Here is a 22,182-nt window from a genome sequence, read left to right on the forward strand (position 1 = left end):
AAGAGTGTCACAACATTGCTGTTTACGGCAGACGAACTGCTTTACGGTAGACGAAAACGTGACGTGTGTTGTTGTGTGTTGTTACCGCGCTGGGAGGACGTTAATGAAACTGCCTAACAATAAACCCACATAAGAAACCAAGAACTCGCCCTCGATCATTCTACAGTTATAACGTGATTGGGCAGGCACGCTGTTTATATTGTGGGAAAGCGGACGTGAAAACAGACTGTCGCCGCTGTCCCCACTCAGGTCCGCATTGAGCTGGAGGGGGCGTGGCCTCCAGCTCCGGCTGAATTCCGGGAGTTTATCGGGAGAACATTTCTTCTCATTTTTTCTTATCAGGAGAGGCGCTGAATTCCGGGAGTCTCCCGGTAAAACCGGGAGGGTTGGCAAGTATGATAAACATCTTAGTATCAAATTGAACCACTTTCCACCTTAATATTGATTGATATAAACAAGTTAAACAGTTTACTTACAGACTTATCTTTTCCAAGAGCTTTTGTAAGAGCTAACAACTTGTCTACTTCTCAATTGTCTCATGAACTGAACTGACATCGTCAACCCGGAAGTGCCCAAACTAATGAAGCGTAGTATTTTCATATCGCCACAAGGTGTCAGTAAGAGTCCACAATCAAATGGGCATAACATTAGTGAATGCATGAATAATAAATAAATAATATACCATGGTAAGTAAATAAATATTAAATACATAAATAAACTTTATCTAAAAAAAACAACAACAAAATAAATTAAAAAAGGGTTCAAGATGTTCATCATAATTATTGTATTGTGTACTTTGTGAAGACTTGTAGTTCAGTCTCTTAAACTAAATTATGTTGGTGCTTTGTTTGATTTCTTTGCTTAATCCATTCCGTAATTTAATTCCACATACTGATATACTAAAGGCTTTAAGTGTTGTACCTGCATACAAATGTTTTAAGTTAGATTTTCCTCTAGGGATATATATTTATCCTCTTTTGTTCAGAAGAATTGTTGTACATTCTTGGGTAGCAGGTTATAGTTTGCTTTGCACATCATTTTAGCCGTTTGCAAATGCACCAAATTCTTACATTCCAATATTCGTGCTTCAATAAATAGTTTCATTCATGTGATTCTGACTGGGCTTTCGGATTACACGCAGGCCCTAACAGAGGAGGAGAACGAGCAAAAATGTGTACAGTAACTTTGACAAAGAAAGCCCTACCAAGGAATGAGGATGTCGACAACATCGATACATGCCTTCCATTGTACATTGAAAAAACAACATCACGTCTGTCATCATAATAAAGTTTAAAGGCCTACTGAAAGCCACTACTAGCGACCACGCAGTCTGATAGTTTATATATCAATGATGAAATCTTAACATTGCAACACATGCCAATACGGCCGGGTTAACTTATAAAGTGACATTTTAAATTTCCCGCCACACTTCCGGTTGAAAACGTCTAGATATGATGACGTATGCGCGTGAAGTTAAAGGTTGATACGGAAGTATTTTGACCCATTGAATCCAATACAAAAAGCTCTGTTTTCATCCCAAAATTCCACAGTATTCTGGACATCTGTGTTGGTGAATCTTTTGCAATTTGTTTAATGAACAATGGAGACTGCAAAGAAGAAAGTTGTAGGTGCGATCGGTGTATTAGCGGCGGACTACAGCAACACCAACACCAGGAGGTTGTGTTGTGTTTGAGCTGGATAGCAGACGCACTACCGTGAGTACAGCTTTGGCTTCCAAACATTTGATCGCTTGCCCGTACGTGCGTGTCGCTATGTGCATGTCACGTACGTAACTTTGGGGAAATATATGTTTCTTGCCGACTCTGATGGCGGCCGGGGTGTCGTCGAAAGCTACAACGCCCGCCGCCGCCGCCGCTCCGTAGTTAGCTTCAATTGTTAAGCTTCGCCAAACTGGAAATTATTAACCGTGTAGTTACATGTTCATGGTTTAATAGTATTGTTGATCTTCTGTCTATCCTTCCAGTCAGGGTTTTTTTTAATTTTGTTTCTATCTGCATTTGAGCCTGATGCTATCACGTTAGCTTCGTAGCTAAGTTAATTAGCTTCAATTGTTGAGCTTCGCCAAGCTGGAAATTATTGACCGTGTATTTACATGTCCATGGTTTAATAGTATTGTTGATTGTCTGTCTATCCTTCCCAGTCAGGGTTTTTTTTAAATTTTGTTTCTATCTGCATTTGAGCCCGATGCTATCACGTTAGCTCCGTAGCTAAAGTGCGTCAACGATGTATTGTCGTGGAGATAAAAGTCACTGTGAATGTCCATTTTGCGTTCTCGACTCTCATTTTCAAGAGGATATAGTATCCGAGGTGGTTTGAAATACAAATCCGTGATCCACAATAGAAAAAGGAGAAAGTGTGGAATCCAATGAGCCAGCTTGTACCTAAGTTACGGTCAGAGCGAAAAAAGATAAACCCTGCACTGCTTCTCTAGTCCTTCACTCTAACGTTCCTCATCCACGAATCTTTCATCCTGGCTCAAATTAATGGGGTAATCGTCGCTTTCTCGGTCCGAATCGCTCTCGCTGCTGGTGTAAACAATGGGGAAATGTGAGGAGCCTTTCAACCTGCGACGTCACGCTACTTCCGCTACAGGCAAGGCTTTTTTTATCAGCGACCAAAAGTTGCTAACTTTATCGTCGATGTTCTCTACTAAATCCTTTCAGCAAAAATATGGCAATATCGCGAAATGATCAAGTATGACACATAGAATGGATCTGCTATCCCCGTTTAAATAAAAAAAAATCATTTCAGTAGGCCTTTAAAGGTAGAAAAGCGCTATACAAGTATAACCCATTTTATTTATTTATCATTCATTATGGTGCAGACTAGCAGTGATACGCTCGGTCTTGTTTTCAACCATTTCTTTCTTCAATGAATTTTATCCACAATGTGTTTCAATGGTTGGAAAAACATCATTATGTCCATCTCTAGCTACAAGCTAATGGTAGCGAGTCAGACCGGATGTTCTTGGTCGGATCTTACGGGTTTCACTATGCAGTGTTTCCCACACATTCATTTATTTGTGGCAGCCCGCCACGAAAGAATTAAGGCCGCCACAAATAGATTTTTTTTATTTTTTTTTTGTCCTGTCCAGCTTCTCAGGCAAATCATATAGTTGATGTAGATGCCCATATCGGCTGTTCAGATTTTTATTTATTACTGACTGTGGCAGGACACCTCTGCCTCTGTTTCACTTTATGTTGCTGGTAAATAATATGGTTGTAGTAGTAGGCTAAAGTTAAATTATTTAGTATGCACTAATTAAAGGGGCAGAGCTTTAAGAGACATTTTAGCTTTTATATTTTTATAAGATATATTTTTTGTAAGAACCACAATTAATAAATATATTTCAGTGAATAACGCATTGTTCAAATCTGTGTATAAATATGTACATAAAGTGTTGTAATTATATTGTAAAATGGATGGATGGATGGACGTTTAAAACAAAACTGTTATTATTAATTAGAATGTATACTTTTTTTAGCCTTTTTAGAGAAAACATATCATTGTAGTAAATTATGCAAATTACTCAATGATGTCATGGTGACCACGCCCATAGCCACGCCCCCACCGCCACAGGTATCTTGGCAGTTTATGGGAAACACTGCTATGACATTCGCTATGTCAACTGGCCTTGAGTAAACGAGACAGCTGGTATCCCGAACAACTTGTTAGCTTAAAGTTAAGTTCAAGTTAAAGTACCAATGATTGTCATAGAGTGAGATCGGTAGGTTGTGAGTTCAAATCCCGGCCGAGTCATACCACAGACTATAAAAATGGGACCCATAACTTACTATGAATTGATTAATGTGGACCCCGACTTAAACAAGTCGAAAAACTTATTGGGGTGTTACCAATTTAGTGGTCAATTGTACGGAATATGTACTGTACTGTGCAATCTACTAATAAAAGTCTCAATCAATCAAAAGAATTGGGGGTTAAATCATCAAAAATTATTCCCGGGCGCGGCACCGCTGCTGCTCACTGCTCCCCTCACCTCCCAGGCGGTGAACAAGGGGATGGGTCGAATGCAGAGGACACATTGCACCACACCTAGTGTGTGTGTGACAATCAGCTGTAGAGAATACTGCATTTTTGCCGTGTTTTTGGTCGGTTAACACTAGCGTTTGGAGACAAACAAGAAGAAAGAAAGAAAAACAGCCTCCAGCTAAAGTCCAATGGTATTTAGTATTAAATGTCAAAGTTTAAAAGGTCACGACTCTCAAGCGTTTCCGCGCCAAACTCACCCGAGCACGCCCGTGTGCACCTCGCTCGTGCAGTTTTATTGCAACAAGTCCATTAATGTCTTACGTTGTGTTGTCTTACCACAAACGTGAAGGGCCTGGGGGACAGAGCTCTGTAGTCGTTGACGCAGTCCCTCACACACACCTCCACCTGAGCCTCTTGGACCCTGTATCCTGTGGCGTCATTCAGCTGACACACTATCCTGCAAGGGGAGCAAATGTCCACGTCAATGGGGGTTATTATTTTCGTCAACATACTACATTTTGTTAGAATAATGATGTGTAAGTTATCACACCACTCTTATGCTTAAAGGACGTCGCTATAGTTCAGGGGTCACCAACGCGGTGCCCGCGGGCACCAGGTAGCCCGTAAGGACCAGATGAGTAGCCCGCTGGCCTGTTCTAAAAATAGCTCAAATAGCAGCACTTACCAGTGAGCTGCCTCTATTTTTTTAAATTGTATTTATTTACTAGCAAGCTGGTCTCGCTTTGCCCGACATTTTTAATTCTAAGAGAGACAAAAATCAAATAGAATTTGAAAATCCAAGAAAATATTTTAAAGACTTGGTCTTCACTTGTTTGAATGAATTCATTGTTTTTTTTACTTTGCTTCTTATAACTTTCAGAAAGACAATTTTAGAGAAAAAATACAACCTTAAAAATGATTTTTAAACACATATACCTTTTTACCTTTTAAATTCCTTCCTCTTCTTTCCTGACAATTGAAATCAATGTTCAAGTAAATTTTGTTTTATTATTGTAAAGAATAATAAATACATTTTAATTGAATTCTTCATTTTAGCTTCTGTTTTTTCGACGAAGAATATTTGTGAAATATTTCTTCAAACTTTTTATGATTAAAATTCAAAAAAATAATTCTGGCAAATCTAGAAAATCTGTAGAATCAAATTTAAATCTTATTTCAAAGTCTTTTGAATTTCTTATAAAAATTTTGTTCTGGAAAATCTAGCAGAAATAATGATTTGTCTTTGTTGGAAATATAGCTTGGTCCAATTTGTTATATATTCTAACAAAGTGCGGATTGGATTTTAACCTATTTAAAACATGTCATCAAAATTCTAAAATTAATCTTAATCAGGAAAAATGACTAATGATGTTCCATAAATTCTTTTTTAAATTTTTTCAAAAAGATTTGAATTAGCTAGTTTTTGTCTCCTTTTTTCCGGTTGAATTTTGAATTTTAATTGTCCTTTTTTTGTGTTTTCTCCTCTTTTAAACCGTTCAATTAAGTGTAAATATCATTAATTATTAATAATAACAGAGTTAAAGGTAAATTGAGCAAATTGGCTATTTCTGGCAATTTATTTAAGTGTGTATCAAACTGGTAGCCCTTCGCATTAATCACACTCAAGAAGTAGCTCTTGGTTTCAAAAAGGTTGGTGACCCCTGCTATCGTTACTATCAATTGTGCTGGAGTTGTACTTTTCTCTCTGTGCAAAGGCACAACAACGGGTAATCTTGCTTGTTGTCTCGTGTCAGCAGTTTGTTTCCAGACCCTGCCTGCTGACAAACAAGGACGGACATCGAGTACAGAGACAGGGCGAGATCACGAGTGTCAGCACATTTCCGTTCTGAATAATCATGTATTGTGTCTACTGGGGCTGCTTGCATCGGTGGTGTTAACTAGGGACCTCCCGAATAAATAGAGGAGCACGTGGGACTGTACCTTAGAGCATAGGGGGGAAACTGTAACTCAGTGTACAGCCCCATACGTCTCTCCTCATTAGTAAAATCCAACTCTGTCTCTGCTTGATTCCTTCTTCTTGTCTTGTGTAATAGATAGTTCGGTGTTTGAACCTGACACATTTGTACGGTGCTCAAGCAATGGCGTGGCGTAACCTCACCTCTCAGCACTCAGGTACTCCTCCTCGATGGGGACGCAGGGCACCTTGCCTAGCCTGACACCCGACTGGATGTCCCTGAAGTGCAGACCCAGGTTCTCTCCGACGATGGTCATCCTGGTGCCTCCTTGGCGAGGTCCGGTGTCTGGAAACAACTGCAGCGGAGAGAGGAAATAGTCGGGCGCCAGGCATTACCGGGGGGGAAAAAAAACAGCGGTGTGATTTATCGAGGCGAATTACGATGCGTAACGGGGACAGGTGTGGTGTGACAAAACAAATAAGGTGTCGGATGGATGCTTGTTGCCAGCAACACGCACACACACACACACACACACACACACACGAGTGTGTCATCCCTAATAAGCATCACAAGGTAATTATGCGTAATGTGTCCACCGCCTTGTACGACTGTGGCGCTCGGCAAGGCCGACAGCACAAGGCGGCCATGCTTGTTTTGGTATAGACGTTATGAAGGCTTTAAGGCACTCATTGAAAAACATGGAGAAAAGGTAAAGGGGTGAGAGTGCAATACAATGTGGAAGTTACCATCAATAAGGGCTCTGTCAATAGGCCATACAGGCGAATGTTAAGGCGCCACATTGGGGGGAAAAAATAATAAAAAAATCACCTTTAGCATACCGTATTTTTCGGATTATAAATCGCAGTTTTTTTCATAGTTTGGCCGGTGGGTGCGACTTATACTCAGGAGCGACTTATGTGTGAAATTATTAACACATTACCGTAAAATATCCAATAATATTTAGGGATGTCCGATAATGGCTTTTTGCCGATATCCGATATTCCGATATTGTCCAACTCTTTAATTACCGATACTGATATCAACCGATATTAGAGATGTCTGATAATATCGGCCGATAAATGCGGTAAAATGTAATATCGGAAATTATCGGTATCGTTTTTTTTATTGGTATCATTTTTTTTTTTTTTTTTTTTTTTATTTATTTATTTTTTATTAAATCAACATAAAAAACACAAGATACACTAACAATTCGTGCACCAACCCAAAAAACCTCCCCCATTTACATTCATTCACACAAAAGGGTTGTTTCTTTATTTTATTAATATTCTGGTTCCTACATTATATATCAATATATATCAATACAGTCTGCAAGGGATACAGTCCGTAAGCACACATGATTGTGCGTGCTGCTCGTCCACTAATAGTACTAACAGTTAATTTGATTCATTTTCATTAATTACTAGTTTATATGTAACTGTTTTCTTTCTTTTTTATTCAAGAAAATGTTTTTAATTTATTTATCTTATTTTATTTTATAAAGTTTTTTTAAAAGTACCTTATCTGGTTGTCCAAATAAGGCATAATAATGTGTTAATTCCACGACTGTATATATCGGTTGATATCGGTATCGGTTGATATCAGTATCGGTAATTAAAGAGTTGGACAATATCGGATTTCGGCAAAAAGCCATTATCGGACATCCCTAACTGATATCGATATCAACCGATACCGATACCGATATATACAGTCGTAGAATTAACACATTACGATGCCTAATTTGGACAACCATGTATGGTGAAGATAAGGTCCTTTTAAAAAATAAATAAATAAATAAATAAGATAAATAAATTAAGAACATTTTCTTGAATAAAAAAAAGTAAAACAATATAAAAACAGTTACATAGAAACTAGTAATGAATGAAAATGAGTAAAATTAACTGTTAAAGGTTAATACTAGAGATGTCCGATAATATCGGCAGACCGATATTATCGGCCGATAAATGCGTTAAAATGTAATATCCGAAATTATCGGTATCGTTTTTTTTTATTATCAGTATCGTTTTTTTCATTTTTTTTTTATTTATTAAATCCACATAAAAAACACAAGATACACTTACAATTAGTGCACCAACCCAAAAAACCTCCCTCCCCCATTTACACTCATTCACACAAAAGGGTTGTTTCTTTCTGTTATTAATATTCTGCTTCCTACATTATATATCAATATATATATTAATACAGTCTGCAAGGGATACAGTCCGTAAGCACACATGATTGTGCGTGCTGCTGCTCCACTAATAGTACTAACCTTTAACAGTTAATTTTACAAATTTTCATTCATTACTAGTTTCTATGTAACTGTTTTTGTATTGTTTTACTTTCTTTTTTATTCAAGAAAATGTTTTTAATTTATTTATCTTATTTTATTTTATTAATTTCTTTTAAAAGTACCTTATCTTCACCATACCTGGTTGTCCAAATTAGGCATAATAATGTGTTAATTCCACGACTGTATATATCGGTTGATATCGGTATCGGTTGATATCGGTATCGGTAATTAAAGAGTTGGACAATATCGAAATATCGGATATCGGCAAAAAGCCATTATCGGACATCCCTAACCGATATCGATATAAACCGATACCGATACCGATATATACAGTCATGGAATTAACACATTATTATGCCTAATTTGGACAACCAGGTATGGTGAAGATAAGGTACTTTATAAAAAAATAAAAATAAATAAAATAAGAGGGAAAATAAAATAAAATAAAATAATTTAGAGGGAAAAAATGTGTCTGGGGGGCCGGTATATCTATTTTTAGGAACACTAATATAGGGATGTCCGATAATGGCTTTTTGACGATATCCGATATTCCGATATTGTCCAATTCTTAATTACAGATACCGATATCAACCGATACCGATATCAACCGATACCGATATATACAGTCGTGGAATTAACACATTATTATGCCTAGTTTGGACAACCAGGTATGGTGAAGATAAGGTACTTTTTAAAAAATATATATATATATATAAATAAATTAAGAACATTTTCTTGAATAAAAAAGAAAGTAAAACAATATAAAAACAGTTACCTAGAAACTAGTAACTAATGAAAATGAATAAAATTAACTGTTAAAGGTTAGTACTATTAGTGGAGCAGCAGCACGCACAATCATGTGTGCTTACGGACTGTATCCCTTGCAGACTGTATTGATATATATTGATATATAATGTAGGAAGCAGAATATTAATAACAGAAAGAAACAACCCTTTTGTGTGAATGAGTGTAAATGGGGGAGGGAGGTTTTTTGGGTTGGTGCACTAATTGTAAGTGTATCTTGTGTTTTTTATGTGGATTTAATAAAAAAAAAACGATACTGATCATAAAAAAACTGATACCGATAATTTCCGATATTACATTTTAACGCATTTATCGGCCGATAATATCGGCAGACCGATATTATCGGACATCTCTAGAATGCAAGGTACCACTGTTATTGCTACAAACATGACAGTAGCATAACAATATCCTATATATACAGTGCATCCGAAAAGTATTCACACTGCTTCATTTTTTTCCACTATTTGTTATGTTACAGCCTTATTCCAAAATGGAATAAAGTCATTTTTGTCCTCAAAAATTCTGAACAAAATAACCCGTAATGACAATGTGGAAAAAAAAGAAAAAAAACAACAAAAGTTGAATATTTTTTTGTTTTGATTTTGCAAAATTCATATTAGTCCAGTCACCTCCCTGACTAGACTAATGTGAATGCAGCAATGTACAGAGACATCCTGGATGAAAACCCAACACTTCTCATCCAACCTGATGGAGCTTAAGAGGTGCTGCAAAGAGGAATGGGCAAAACTGCCCAAAGATAGGTGTGCCAAGTTTGTGGTGTCGTATTTAAAAAGACTTGAGGCTGTAATTGCTGCCAGAGGTGCATCGACAAAGTAGTGACCTAAGGCTGTAAATACTTATGAACATGTGATTTTTTTTTTGTTTTATTAAATTTGCAAATAAAAAATAGACAAAACCACATTGTCATTATGGGGTATTGTGTGTAGAATTTTTTGATTTTGTATTTTTTTTGTTTTGTTTTATTAAATTTGCAAATTAAAAAAAAAAGAAAAAATCACATTGTCATTATGGGGTATTGTGTGTAGAATTTTTTGATTTTGTATTTTTTTTGTTTTGTTTTATTAAATTTGCAAATTAAAAAAAATAGACAAAACCACATTGTCATTATGGGGTATTGTGTGTAGAATTTTTTGATTTTGTATTTTTTTTGTTTTGTTTTATTAAATTTGCAAATTAAAAAAAAAAGAAAAAAAATAACATTGTCATTATGGGGTATTGTGTGTAGAATTTTTTGATTCTGTATTTTTTTTGTTTTGTTTTATTACATTTTCAAATTTAAAAAAAAGAAAAAATCACATCGTCATTATGGGGTATTGTGTGTAGAATTTTTTGATTTTGTATTTTTTTTGTTTTGTTTTATTAAATTTGCAAATTTAAAAAAAAAGAAAAAAACACATTGTCATTATAGGGTATTGTGTGTAGAATTTTTTGATTTTGTATTTTTTTTGTTTTGTTTCATTAAATTTGCAAATTAAAAAAAAAAAGAAAAAATCACATTGTCATTATGGGGTATTGTGTGTAGAATTTTCAGGACAAACAATATTTTATTACATTTTAGAATTAAGGCTATAACATAACATGTGGAAAAAGTAAAGTTGTGAATACTTTCTGGATGTACTGTACATATGTATACTGTATTTATTAACTAAATAATATATTGTTTAGTAATGCACTGAATGTATATGTATATAACCAAACATTTTTAATATATTTCGTTTTAATTCTCACCAAAAAAAAAAAAATGTGCTAAAACAATATGATGTATTGCTCTTCCTAATATAATGAATTTGCATTGACCATGCGCATTTATATTTTTAGGAATATCAATATCAGTGTTTCCCACACATTCATTTATTTGTGGCGGCCCGCCACGAAAGAATTACGTCCGCCACAAATAAATAAATAAATTTAAAAACATTTTATTTTAATTACATTTTTTTTGTCCTGTCCAGCTTCTCGGGCAAATCATATAGTTGATGTAGATGCCCAGATTCAGATTTACTTTACAAAAGAGAAGTGTAGGATACTTCTCTTGTTGCCTTATTTGTATTTGACCACTACTGTTTTCTGTTTATTTGTTACTGACTGTGGCAGGACACCTCTGCCTCTGTTTCACTTTATGTTGCTGGTAAATAATATGGTTGTAGTAGTAGGCTAAAGTTAAATTATTTAATATGCACTAAATAAAGGGGCAGAGCTTTGAGACATTTTAGCTTTTATATTTTATAAGATATATTTTTTGTAAGAACCACAATTAATAAATATATTTCAGTGAATAACTTATTGTTCAAATCTGTATATAAATATGTACATAAAGTGTTGTAATTATATTGTAAAATGGATGGATGGATGGATGGACGTTTAAAACAAAACTGTTATTATTAATTAGTAAGTATACATTTTTTGAGCCTTTTTAGAGAAAATCATATCATTGAAGTAAATTATGCAAATTACTCGATGATGTCATGGTGACCACGCCCATAGCCACGCCCCCACCGCCACAGGTATCTTGGCAGTTTATGGGAAACACTGAATATATCACATTCTATGCAAATGTGCATAAATTATGCACATTTATAATATTAGGAATTAAAGTATATAATTTCTTTAGCACTTTTGTGTTTTGATGAAACAGAATTTTTTGAAAAAAAAAATGTTTTTGATTTAAAAAAACCCAAAAACAATTCCTTTACAGATATGTTGAATCGTGCGAGGGTAAATGTGATGCACATTGTTCTCTTTATTGTTAAGCATAAGATAATTACAACATTAAAATTCACACCCACTGTTTTATTAGAAAGCATATTTTGTTGGTGAAAACTAGTTTTGCTTAATTAAAAAAACAACTAAATAAACATTTGCATATTAGGAGTTTGAGAAGATGCAGAAAGTCTGACTTCAGCAGAGAATTACATGTTTATGTGTTATTAAATCCAGGAACATTTATTATGAGTCTTAAATCATATGAAAAAAGCAAAAGAAATGGTCCAAATCAAATAAACATCACAGTGCCGTTTGATGTAACCCCGTGTAATAAAGTCCCGTACACTTTGGTATGCCAAGGGCAACGTCAAGGACCTGACATGTACTTGTGTTAATAGCAACACATTAAAATAGAGCAGCTCTAATTCTCTGTGAAGGACAACCAAAGAGAAGACGCTGCGTGACCTCGGGGGCTTCGCCAAAGAGGGCTGATGCAAGACCCTATCAAAGTGGTAAAGTCAGCCTTGGATCTCTGCAGGTAACTGGACGCCTTTCAAATGAAGATGATGTCGAGATGAAGATGTGGCGCCCAATGACACCAATGGCACTTTCCTTTGAACTAGTTTTGTATGTAGTTTTTATTGACTGTGATCTTTCGTATATTCAGTCAACTCTTGTTTATCACGGTTAATTGTTTGCGGGCCAGACTGAAGGACATGAATTTCAGCGAAGTAGGAAACATTAGGGGTGTAACGGTACGTGTATTTGTATTGAACCGTTTCGGTACGGGGGGTTCGGAGGTGTACCCAACGAGTTTCCACACAAACATATTAAGCTAAGCTAAAGTCTTAAGAAGCTGCTCCGGTTCCTTCTGCCTCTGTCTGTCAGTCCTCTACACAGCACCCAGCATTGTCCCACCCACACAACCATCTGATTGGTTGCACACAGAGCGGTAACAGCCAATCAGCAGTGCGTATTCAGAGCGCATGCAGTCAGTTCTTAGTTTAGCAGGTAAGCATCAGGCAGAGGACTCTCCCCAAATGATAATAAACACCTCCCAGTCAACTACTAGTAACATCACTATGAGCCCGTTGAACTTCTAGAAATATAAACGGCAGCTTCAGCTCGCTCGCAGTCCTGGCTTGAAGTGAAGGCTAATTCGCTTTTAGCGTAACGTTAGCTCATTTTGCAGTGTGTGTGCGTGTGCATGTGTGTGTGTTACGGACAGCAAAGCCCTGTCTGTCTGTTATTTCACTTTACCTTTTTCTGTGTTGATTGAGCTGTGTTGAAGTAGCAAAAAAGGACATTATGTTAAATGAAGAGTTTCTGTCTCTGATAGTTGACATAATAATGTAACTGCATCATTAAGCCTACATGAACTCCATGGTGTTCAGGGATGAATAGTCTCTCTTATTGCTATTGTACTATTTTTTCAGCTATAGTTACATTAATCATTAGTAATGCAGCAGCCTAGTTTTGAATGGCAGGGTCCCTGCTATCACATGTTGATACAAATATAACATTTACATAATAAAAATCAACTGCAGGCTTCCCAAATGCTGTAATAAATTAAGCATGATGAGTTGACTTGAAACTGTTTAATGTTGCACTTTTTATATGTAGAACAGTGGTCCCCAACCTTTTTGTAACTGCGGACCGGTCAACGCTTGAAAATTTGTCCCACGGACCGGGGAGGAGGGGTATGGTATTTTTTTTTTTATTTTTTTTGTCATAAAAAAATACAATCATGTGTGCTTACGGACTGTATCCCTGCAGACTGTATTGATATATATTGATATATAATGTAGGAAGCAGAAATATTAATAACAGATAGAAACAACCCTTTTGTGTGAATGAGTGTAAATGGGGGAGGGAGTTTTTTTGGGTTGGTGCACTAATTGTAAGTGTATCTTGTGTTTTTTATGTTGATTTAATAAATAAATATATATATAAATATATATATATATATATATATATATATATATATATATATATATATATATATATATATATATATATATATATATATATATATATATATTTTAATTTTTTTTTTTTTTTTTTTTTTTTTAATTTCTTGTGCCAATCGATCCACGGACTGGTACCGGGCCGCGGACCGGTGGTTGGGGACCACTGATGTAGAAGAAAAGTTTTGTCATTTTATTTAATCTGAGCAACAACTTGAGTCAGTTTAATGTTGATTAACGTGGGCAGAATTATTTGAGTGTTCCCAATGTTAAAAGGATGAAGCCATTGTTTACACATTTGGTAAATAAATAACAAAAAAATGTATATTTTGTTGTTTTCTTACTGTACCGAAAATTAACCGAACCGTGACCTCTGAACCGAGGTACGTACCGAACCAACATTTTTGTGTACCGTTACACCCCTAGGAAACATTAATTATAAATCAACCATTTTCATAGCAAGAGAATAAAAAACACCAGTTTACCACCTTCTTTAACATGGTTGTTAACATTATGAGAGCCCTCTGGATATTGAATAACACCCACTGAGTCATCTTATTTAAACCAACACAGTCATGCCACCTGAAGCTGAGCCAATCAGGGGCCACGATACTCAACATTGTGTTCTCATTGGACTGGTCAATGCTACTGCAATATTGATATTTTTTTGTTAATTTAGTCTTTATTGTGCTTTGAAATGCTTAAAGGGGAACTGCATTTGTTTTTAAACTTTGCCTATCATTTACAATCCCTATGTAAGACAAGCACACACATGTTCTTTTTTAAGCATTCTAACTCGCAAATAAACTTTCACAATGGAGCTAATGGGAGTAGCTCTTATTTAGCCTATAAATCACTTTAAAAAAAACAACCAAAAGCCTCCATCACTGTTGTATATACACACTAAGTAAATGTGTAACAGTGTTTCCCATAAACTGCCAAGATACCTGTGGCGGTGGGGGCGTGGCTATGGGCGTGGTCACCATGACATCATCGAGTAATTTGCATAATTTACTACAATGATATGGTTTTCTCTAAAAAGGCTAAAAAAATGTATACTTACTAATTAATAATAACAGTTTTGTTTTAAACGTCCATCCATCCATCCATTTTACAATATAATTACAACACTTTATGTACATATTTATATAAAGATTTGAAAAATAAGTTATTCACTGAAATAAATTTATTAATTGTGGTTCTTACAAAAAATATATCTTATAAAATACAAAAGCTAAAATGTCTCTTAAAGCTCTGCCCCTTTAATTAGTGCATACTAAATAATTTAACTTTAGCCTACTACTACAACCATATTATTTACCAGCAACATAAAGTGAAACAGAGCCAGAGGTGTCCTGCCACAGTCAGTAACAAATAAACAGAAAACAGTAGTGGTCAAATACAAATAAGGCAACAAGAGAAGTATCCTACTCTTCTCTTTTGTCAAGTAAATCTGAACAGCCGATATGGGCATCTACATCAACTATATGATTTGCCTGAGAAGCTGGAAAGGACAAAAAAAAAAAAAAAAAAAAAAAAAAAAAATTGTTTTTATTTATTTTTATTTTTTCATTTGTGGCGGACGTAATTCTTTCGTGGCGGGCCGCCACAAATAAATGAATGTGTGGGAAACACTGGACATTCATCCTCTACTGTTGCCATTTCTAATATAAAGTAGTGTAAAGTTCTTACTTATATCTGTCAGTAAACTCGCCATCAAAGCACTAAAACATACCGGTGTAGTGAGTTTACATTATTCACCCAAGCAACTTTAGTTATTAGAGAGTTCTGGGCGGACAATTTTTCACGGGACACGGGAAACAACAACAACGCCTTGTTGTTGTTTCCGGATGAGGAGATGTTGCTCCGTTATCGATTGAAGTAAAGTGTATATGTCATTAAAACAGTTAGCTCCATCTTTTGACACTTCTTCCACGCCCGTCCTTGCATGCTACACCGCTACAACAAAGATGACGGGGGAGAAGACGCCGTCGAAGTTGAGGCACGTAAATAAGACCCGCCCACAAAACGGCGCATCCTGAAGCGACTGTCAGAAAGCGACTTGAAGATGATCAGTAAAACATCATCTATGCAACATTTTGACCAACGAACCAGCATTACATGTTATGTGGACCACAAGGAAGAGTTTTACATTTAGAAAAAAAAAAGAAATACTAATAATATGACCCCTTTAATGTGCCTTATATATGAAAAAAAAAATCGAAAATAGACCATTCATTTACTTCCTTAACGTAAATAACCGCCATAACCACAACACCAGGGGGAGCTCCACTAACCACGTTAAACCCAGATTCCGAACTAACAAAGGTCTTAACTAGGGATGTCCGATAATATCGGCCTGCCGATATTATCGGCCGATAAATGCGTTAAAATGTCATATCGGAAATTATCGGTATCGGTTTTTTTATTATCTGTATCGTTTTTTTAAAATTTTTTATTAAATCAACATAAAAAACACAAGATACACTTACAATTAGTGCACCAACCCAAAAAACCTCCCTCCCCCCATTTCTTTCTGTTATCAATATTCTGGTTCCTACATTATATATCAATATATATCAATACAGTCTGCAAGGGATACAGTCCGTAAGCACACATGATTGTGCGTGCTGCTGCTCCACTAATAGTACTAACCTTTAACAGTTAATTTTACTCATTTTCATTAATTACTAGTTTCTATGTAACTGTTTTTATATTGTTTTACTTCCTTTTTTATTCAAGAAAATGTTTTTAATTTAGTTATCTTATTTTTTTTTTTTTTTTAAAAAGTACCTTATCTTCACCATACATGGTTGTCCAAATTAGGCATAATAATGTGTTAATTCCACGACTGCATATATATGCATATATCGGTTGATATCGGTATCGGTTGATATCGGTATCGGTAATTAAAGAGTTGGACAATATCGGAATATCGGATAACGGCAAAAAGCCATTATCGGACATCCCTAGTCTTAACTCATTCTCTTTCTATGCCACATCAATGTGGAATGCGCTTCCAACAGGTATAAAAGAAAGGGCATCTCTATCCTCCTTCAAAACCGCAATAAAAGTTCACCTCCAGGCAGTTACAACCCTAAACTAACACCCTCCCCGGATTGCTAATAATCAAATGTAAACAACTTTTCCTTTCCTTACCTTGGTGATTTTGGGGTGGGAGCATCGGCTGTTCCCAGATGCAGCGTGCATCCAGCCGCCCACGTCGCTGAACTGCAGCATCGGGTGAGAATTTCCTCCGACGGCACACTCCTGTCTGAGGGAGCACTTCCTGTCCTGGACGCACCAGCCGCACTCGAACCTGGGGTCGGCCTTCAGACACATGCCGCAGCTATCCCGCAGTGCCCGGCACTTGTACAAGTGGGCTGGATGGAAAAGCAGACACGAGAACTTAGAATATTGTTTAGGTTTAGTGTCGGGGAAAAACAAACTCTGATGCGTTTGCTCGCCTGGTACGGTTTGTTTTGTATGAAGTAGAGCAGCAACTAACGACTATTTTAATAATTAGGGTCCGCCTGTACCCTGTATAAAGGACTCCCACAGGGAGTGGGAGGTTTATTGTTATTCCGCAGCTTTGCGCACTACTTTGCCCCCCTTAACATGTTTCAAAACTCACCAAATTGTATACACACATAGAAAAACTGTGACAGCACACTTTAGTAAAAAAAAACCAAACCCCAAAAATCAAAATTGCGCTCTAGCGCCCCCTAGGAAAAAAACAAAAACAAACTGCCTGTAACTCCCACTAGGAAGGTCGTTGAGGCATGAAACAAAAACCTGTATGTAGGTGTCACTTAGACCTACAATTCATAACTTCACATCCTCTGGAAAAAAACAACAGGAAGTTGGCAATTTCCCCTTCAACACAAAAAAATGACTAAAAACAGTCATTTTTGCCTCTTTGAGCTGTAATTTCACCCCCTTAAAATACCTCAAAACTCACCAAACTTTTTACACACATCGGGCCTGGTAGAAATTGCGATCTAAAAAAAAACAGAACCCCAAAACTCAAAATTGCGCTCTATTTTTGAATAAAACAGAGACAAAACTGCTTCTCAGCGGAAAACACAAACACAACTGCTTGTAACTTCCGGTAGGAACGTTTTAGAGACATGAAACAAAAACCTCTACGTAGGTCTCACTTAGACCTACATGTCATAGATTGCCATCCTTCAGCAAAAATGAAACAAAAACCTGTATGTAGGTGTTACTTAGACCTACAATTCATAATTTCACATCCTCTGGAAAAAACCAACAGGAAGTTGGCAATTTCCCCTTCAACACAAAAAAATGACTAAAAACACTCATTTTTGCCTCTTTGAGCTGTAATTTGACCCCCTTAAAATACTTCAAAACTCACCAAACTTTTTACACACATCGGGTCTGGTAGAAATTGCGATCTAAAAAAAAAAAACCGAACCCCAAAACTCAAAATTGCGCTCTATTTTTGAATAAAACAGAGACAAAACTGCTTCTCAGCGGAAAACACAGACACAACTGCTTGTAAGTTCCGGTAGGAACGTTTTAGAGACATGAAACAAAAACCTCTACGTAGGTCTCACTTAGACCTACATTTCATAGATTGCCATCCTTCAGCAAAAATTAAACAAAAACCTGTATGTAGGTGTTACTTAGACCTACAATTCATAATTTCACATCCTCGGGAAAAAACCAACAGGAAGTTGGCAATTTCCCCTTCAACACAAAAAAATGACTAAAAACAGTCATTTTTGCCTCTTTGAGCTGTAATTTGACCCCCTTAAAATACTTCAAAACTCACCAAACTTTTTACACACATCGGGCCTGGTACAAATTGCGATCTAAAAAAAAACCGAACCCCAAAACTCAAAATTGCGCTCTATTTTTGAATAAAACAGAGACAAAACTGCTTCTCAGCGGAAAACACGGACAAAACTGCTTGTAACTTCCGGTAGGAACGTTTTAGAGACATGAAACAAAAACCTCTACGTAGGTCTCACTTAGACCTACATTTCATAGATTGCCATCCATCAGCAAAAATCAACAGGAAGTTTGATATCCCCACTTCAAAACACATTTTTTTTAAAAAGCGGTCACCAAACATCAAACATTATCTCCTCTGAGCGCGTTTGTCGTTTTGGCTTCAAACTACTACAGGAGAGAGATTGGACCATTCTGATTAAAAGTTGGCGAAAGCATTGTAATAAGTGCTACGGTTTTGATTTTACGAGCCTTCAAAGAAAAGAACCACTGTGCCGCAGCACCTAGGAAAAAAACACAGAGACAACTTCCTCTAACTCCCAGTACGAATATCGTAGAGACATGCAACAAAAACCTCTATGTAGGTCTCACTCAGGACTACCACTGGACAAAAGTATTGGGACACCTAGGACTAGCACCTGCCAAAATGCGGACCCGACCAACGCGACATTCCTACTGGAAGTTACAGGCAGTTTTGTCTGTGTTTTCTTCCTAGGAGCAGTTTTGTCTGTGTTTTCTTCCTAGGGGGCGCTACAGCGCAATTTTCAGTTTTGGGGTTGGGTTTTTTTATTAAATCGCAATTTTTGCCAGTCCTGATGTGTGTGTCCAGTTTGGTGAGTTTTGAAGCATGTTAAGGGGGTTAACTTTTGTTTTGAAGGGGGAATTGCAAACTTCCTGCTGATTTTTGCTGGGAGTTGTCAGTGAATGAAATCTAGGTCTAAGTGAGACCTACATAGAGGTGTTTGTTTCATATCTCTACGACATTCCTACTGGAAGTTACAGGCAGTTTTGTCTGTGTTTTCTTCCTAGGAGCAGTTTTGTCTGTGTTTTCTTCCTAGGGGGCGCTACAGCGCAATTTTGAGTTTTGGGGTTGTTGTTTTTTATTAGATTGCAATTTTTGCCAGTCCTGATGTGTGTGTCCAGTTTGGTGAGTTTTGAAGCATGTTAAGGGGGTGAAATTATAGTTCCAAGAGGTAAAGATGACTGTTTTTACAAAACTTTTGTTTTGAAGGGGGAATTGCAAACTTCCTGTTGATTTTTGCTGAAGGATGTCAGTGTATGAAATCTAGGTCTAAGTGAGACCTATATAGAGGTTTTTGTTTCATGTCTCTACGACATTCCTACTGGAAGTTACAGGCAGTTTTGTCTGTCTTTTCTTCCTAGGGGGCGCTAGAGCGCAATTTTGAGTTTTGGGGCTAGGTTTTTTGATTAGATCACAATTGATGTGTGTGTCAAATATGACCGGTTTTTACACAACTTTTGTTTTGAAGGGGGAATTGCAAACTTCCTGCTGATTTTTGCTGGGAGTTGTCAGTGAATGAAATCTAGGTCTAAGTGAGACCTACATAGAGGTTTTTGTTCCATGACTCTATGACATTCCTACTGGAAGTTACAGGCAGTTGTGTCTGTGTTGTCTTCCTAGGAGCAGTTTTGTCTGTGTTTTCTTCCTAGGGGGCGCTAGAGCGCAATTTTGAGTTTTGGGGTTGTTTTTTTTTATTAAATCGCAATTTTTGCCAGTCCTGATGTGTGTGTCCAGGTTGGTAAGTTTTGAAGCATGTTAAGGGGGTGAAATTATAGTTCCAAGAGGCAAAGGTGACTGTTTTTACAAAACTTTTGTTTTAAAGGGGAAATTGCAAACTTCCTGTTGATTTTTGCTGAAGGATGTTAGTGTATGAAATCTAGGTCTAAGTGAGACCTACATAGAGGTTTTTGTTTCATGTCTCTACGACATTCCTACTGGAAGTTACAGGCAGTTTTGTCTGTGTTTTCTTCCTAGGGGGCGCTAGAGCGCAATTTGAGTTTTGGTGCTAGGTTTTTTGATTATATCACAATTTTCGCCAGTCTTGATGTGTGTGTCAAATATGGTGAGTTTTGAAGCATGTTAAGGGGGTCAAATTACAGCTCAAGAGGTATAATAATAATAAAACCTTACAAATACAATAGGGTCCTCTGTCCCAAAGGGACATTCGGTCCCTAATAATTAGGGATGTCCGATAATATCGGACCGCCAATATTATCGGCCGATAAATGCTTTAAAAAGTAATATCGGAAATTATCGGTATCGGTTTCAAGATTATCGGTATCGGTTTCCGAAAGTAAAATATCTGACTTTCTAAAACGCTGCTGTGTACACGGACGCAGGAAGATGTACAGAGCGCCAAATTAATCCTTGAAGGCGCTGCCTTTGCGTACTGGCCCAGTCACATAATATCTACGGCTTGACACACGCACTAGCGAGTGCGAGCGTACTTGATCAACAGCCATACAGGTCACACTGAGGGTGACCGTATAAACAACTTTAACACTGTTACAAATATGCGCCACACTGTGAACCCACACCAAACAATTTCGGGAGAACATCCGCACCATAACACAACACAACAAGTACCCAGAACCCCTTGCAAATGCTTGTTTTCATCCAGAAAAAGCTACCTCTCATTGTAATATATTTAAATGGGTGTAATTTACAATTTATTTTGGTGCATGGACATTTTCTATTATATCCACAAAGTTTGGCGAGTATGTTGTGGCATGTGTTACCATGTCTGTTGACATTTTGTGTTGGTTGGATGTATTATTATTTCAATTTATTTTTTGCACCATGACTAGGGAAGGTTGTTTGCGTTTGGTCATATAAGTAAATGCTGCACATAACTCAGTTTGGAGAATAAGTAAAGGTCATGGCCCTAACTTTCTTGCATTAACCACTTTATGGTGATAAAATGGCGTCATATAAGACAGTCTATTAAGATGAATGCAATCTCCCTACCGGCGACATACCTTATTTGAACTCATCACGTTTCCTGGGCCAATCTGAAGTTGTCGGTGGTCCGTAGTTTGGACACCTCTAATTTAGCTCATTTAATTAGACTTAGACTTTGACAAACTTTATTGATCCTCAAGGGGAATTTTTCCACACAGTAGCTCGATTTCAAAGGATGGAAAGGATAATGCAGGTGTTAAGTAGACTAAAAATGTACATAGCAGCAATATAGAATATAACATATATGTAATATTTACATATTTAATATACAGCAGGGGTCACCAACGCGGTGCCCGGGGGCACCAGGTAGCCCGTAAGGACCAGATGAGTAGCCCACTGGCCTGTTCTAAAAATAGCTCAAATAGCAGCACTTACCAGTGAGCTGCCTCTATTTTTTAAATTGTATTTATTTACTAGCAAACTGGTCTCGCTTTGCTCGATATTTTTAATTCTAAGAGAGACAAAACTCAAATAGAATTTGAAAATCCAAGAAAATATTTTAAAGACTTGGTCTTCACTTGTTTAAATAAATTCATTATTTTTTTTACTTTGCTTTTTATAACTTTCAGAAAGACAATTTTAGAGAAAAAATACAACCTTAAAAATGATTTTAGGGTTTTTAAACACATATACCTTTTTTACCTTTTTAATTCATTCCTCTTCTTTCCTGACAATTTAAATCAATGTTCAAGTATTTTTTTATTTTTTTATTGTAAAGAATAATAAATA

At 36.6% G+C, this 22,182-nt stretch overlaps 1 protein-coding gene across 4 annotated transcripts in view; it reads right to left on the reverse strand.

The window, feature by feature from the left end:
- LOC133653263 (plexin-A1-like) overlaps positions 1-22,182 on the reverse strand; it is a 684,271-nt gene that overhangs the window by 114,535 nt on the left and 547,554 nt on the right. For all 4 annotated transcript variants that reach the window (XM_062052348.1, XM_062052349.1, XM_062052350.1 and 1 more), the window contains exons 12-14: positions 16,872-17,095; positions 6,131-6,282; positions 4,348-4,468 (exon numbers count right to left, since the gene is read on the reverse strand). In XM_062052348.1, coding sequence (XP_061908332.1) covers positions 4,348-4,468; positions 6,131-6,282; positions 16,872-17,095 — 497 coding nt within the window. The remainder of the gene's footprint in view (positions 1-4,347; positions 4,469-6,130; positions 6,283-16,871; positions 17,096-22,182) is intronic.

Source organism: Entelurus aequoreus, linkage group LG07 (genome assembly GCF_033978785.1).
Source record: "Entelurus aequoreus isolate RoL-2023_Sb linkage group LG07, RoL_Eaeq_v1.1, whole genome shotgun sequence".
NCBI classification, from domain to species: domain Eukaryota; kingdom Metazoa; phylum Chordata; class Actinopteri; order Syngnathiformes; family Syngnathidae; genus Entelurus; species Entelurus aequoreus.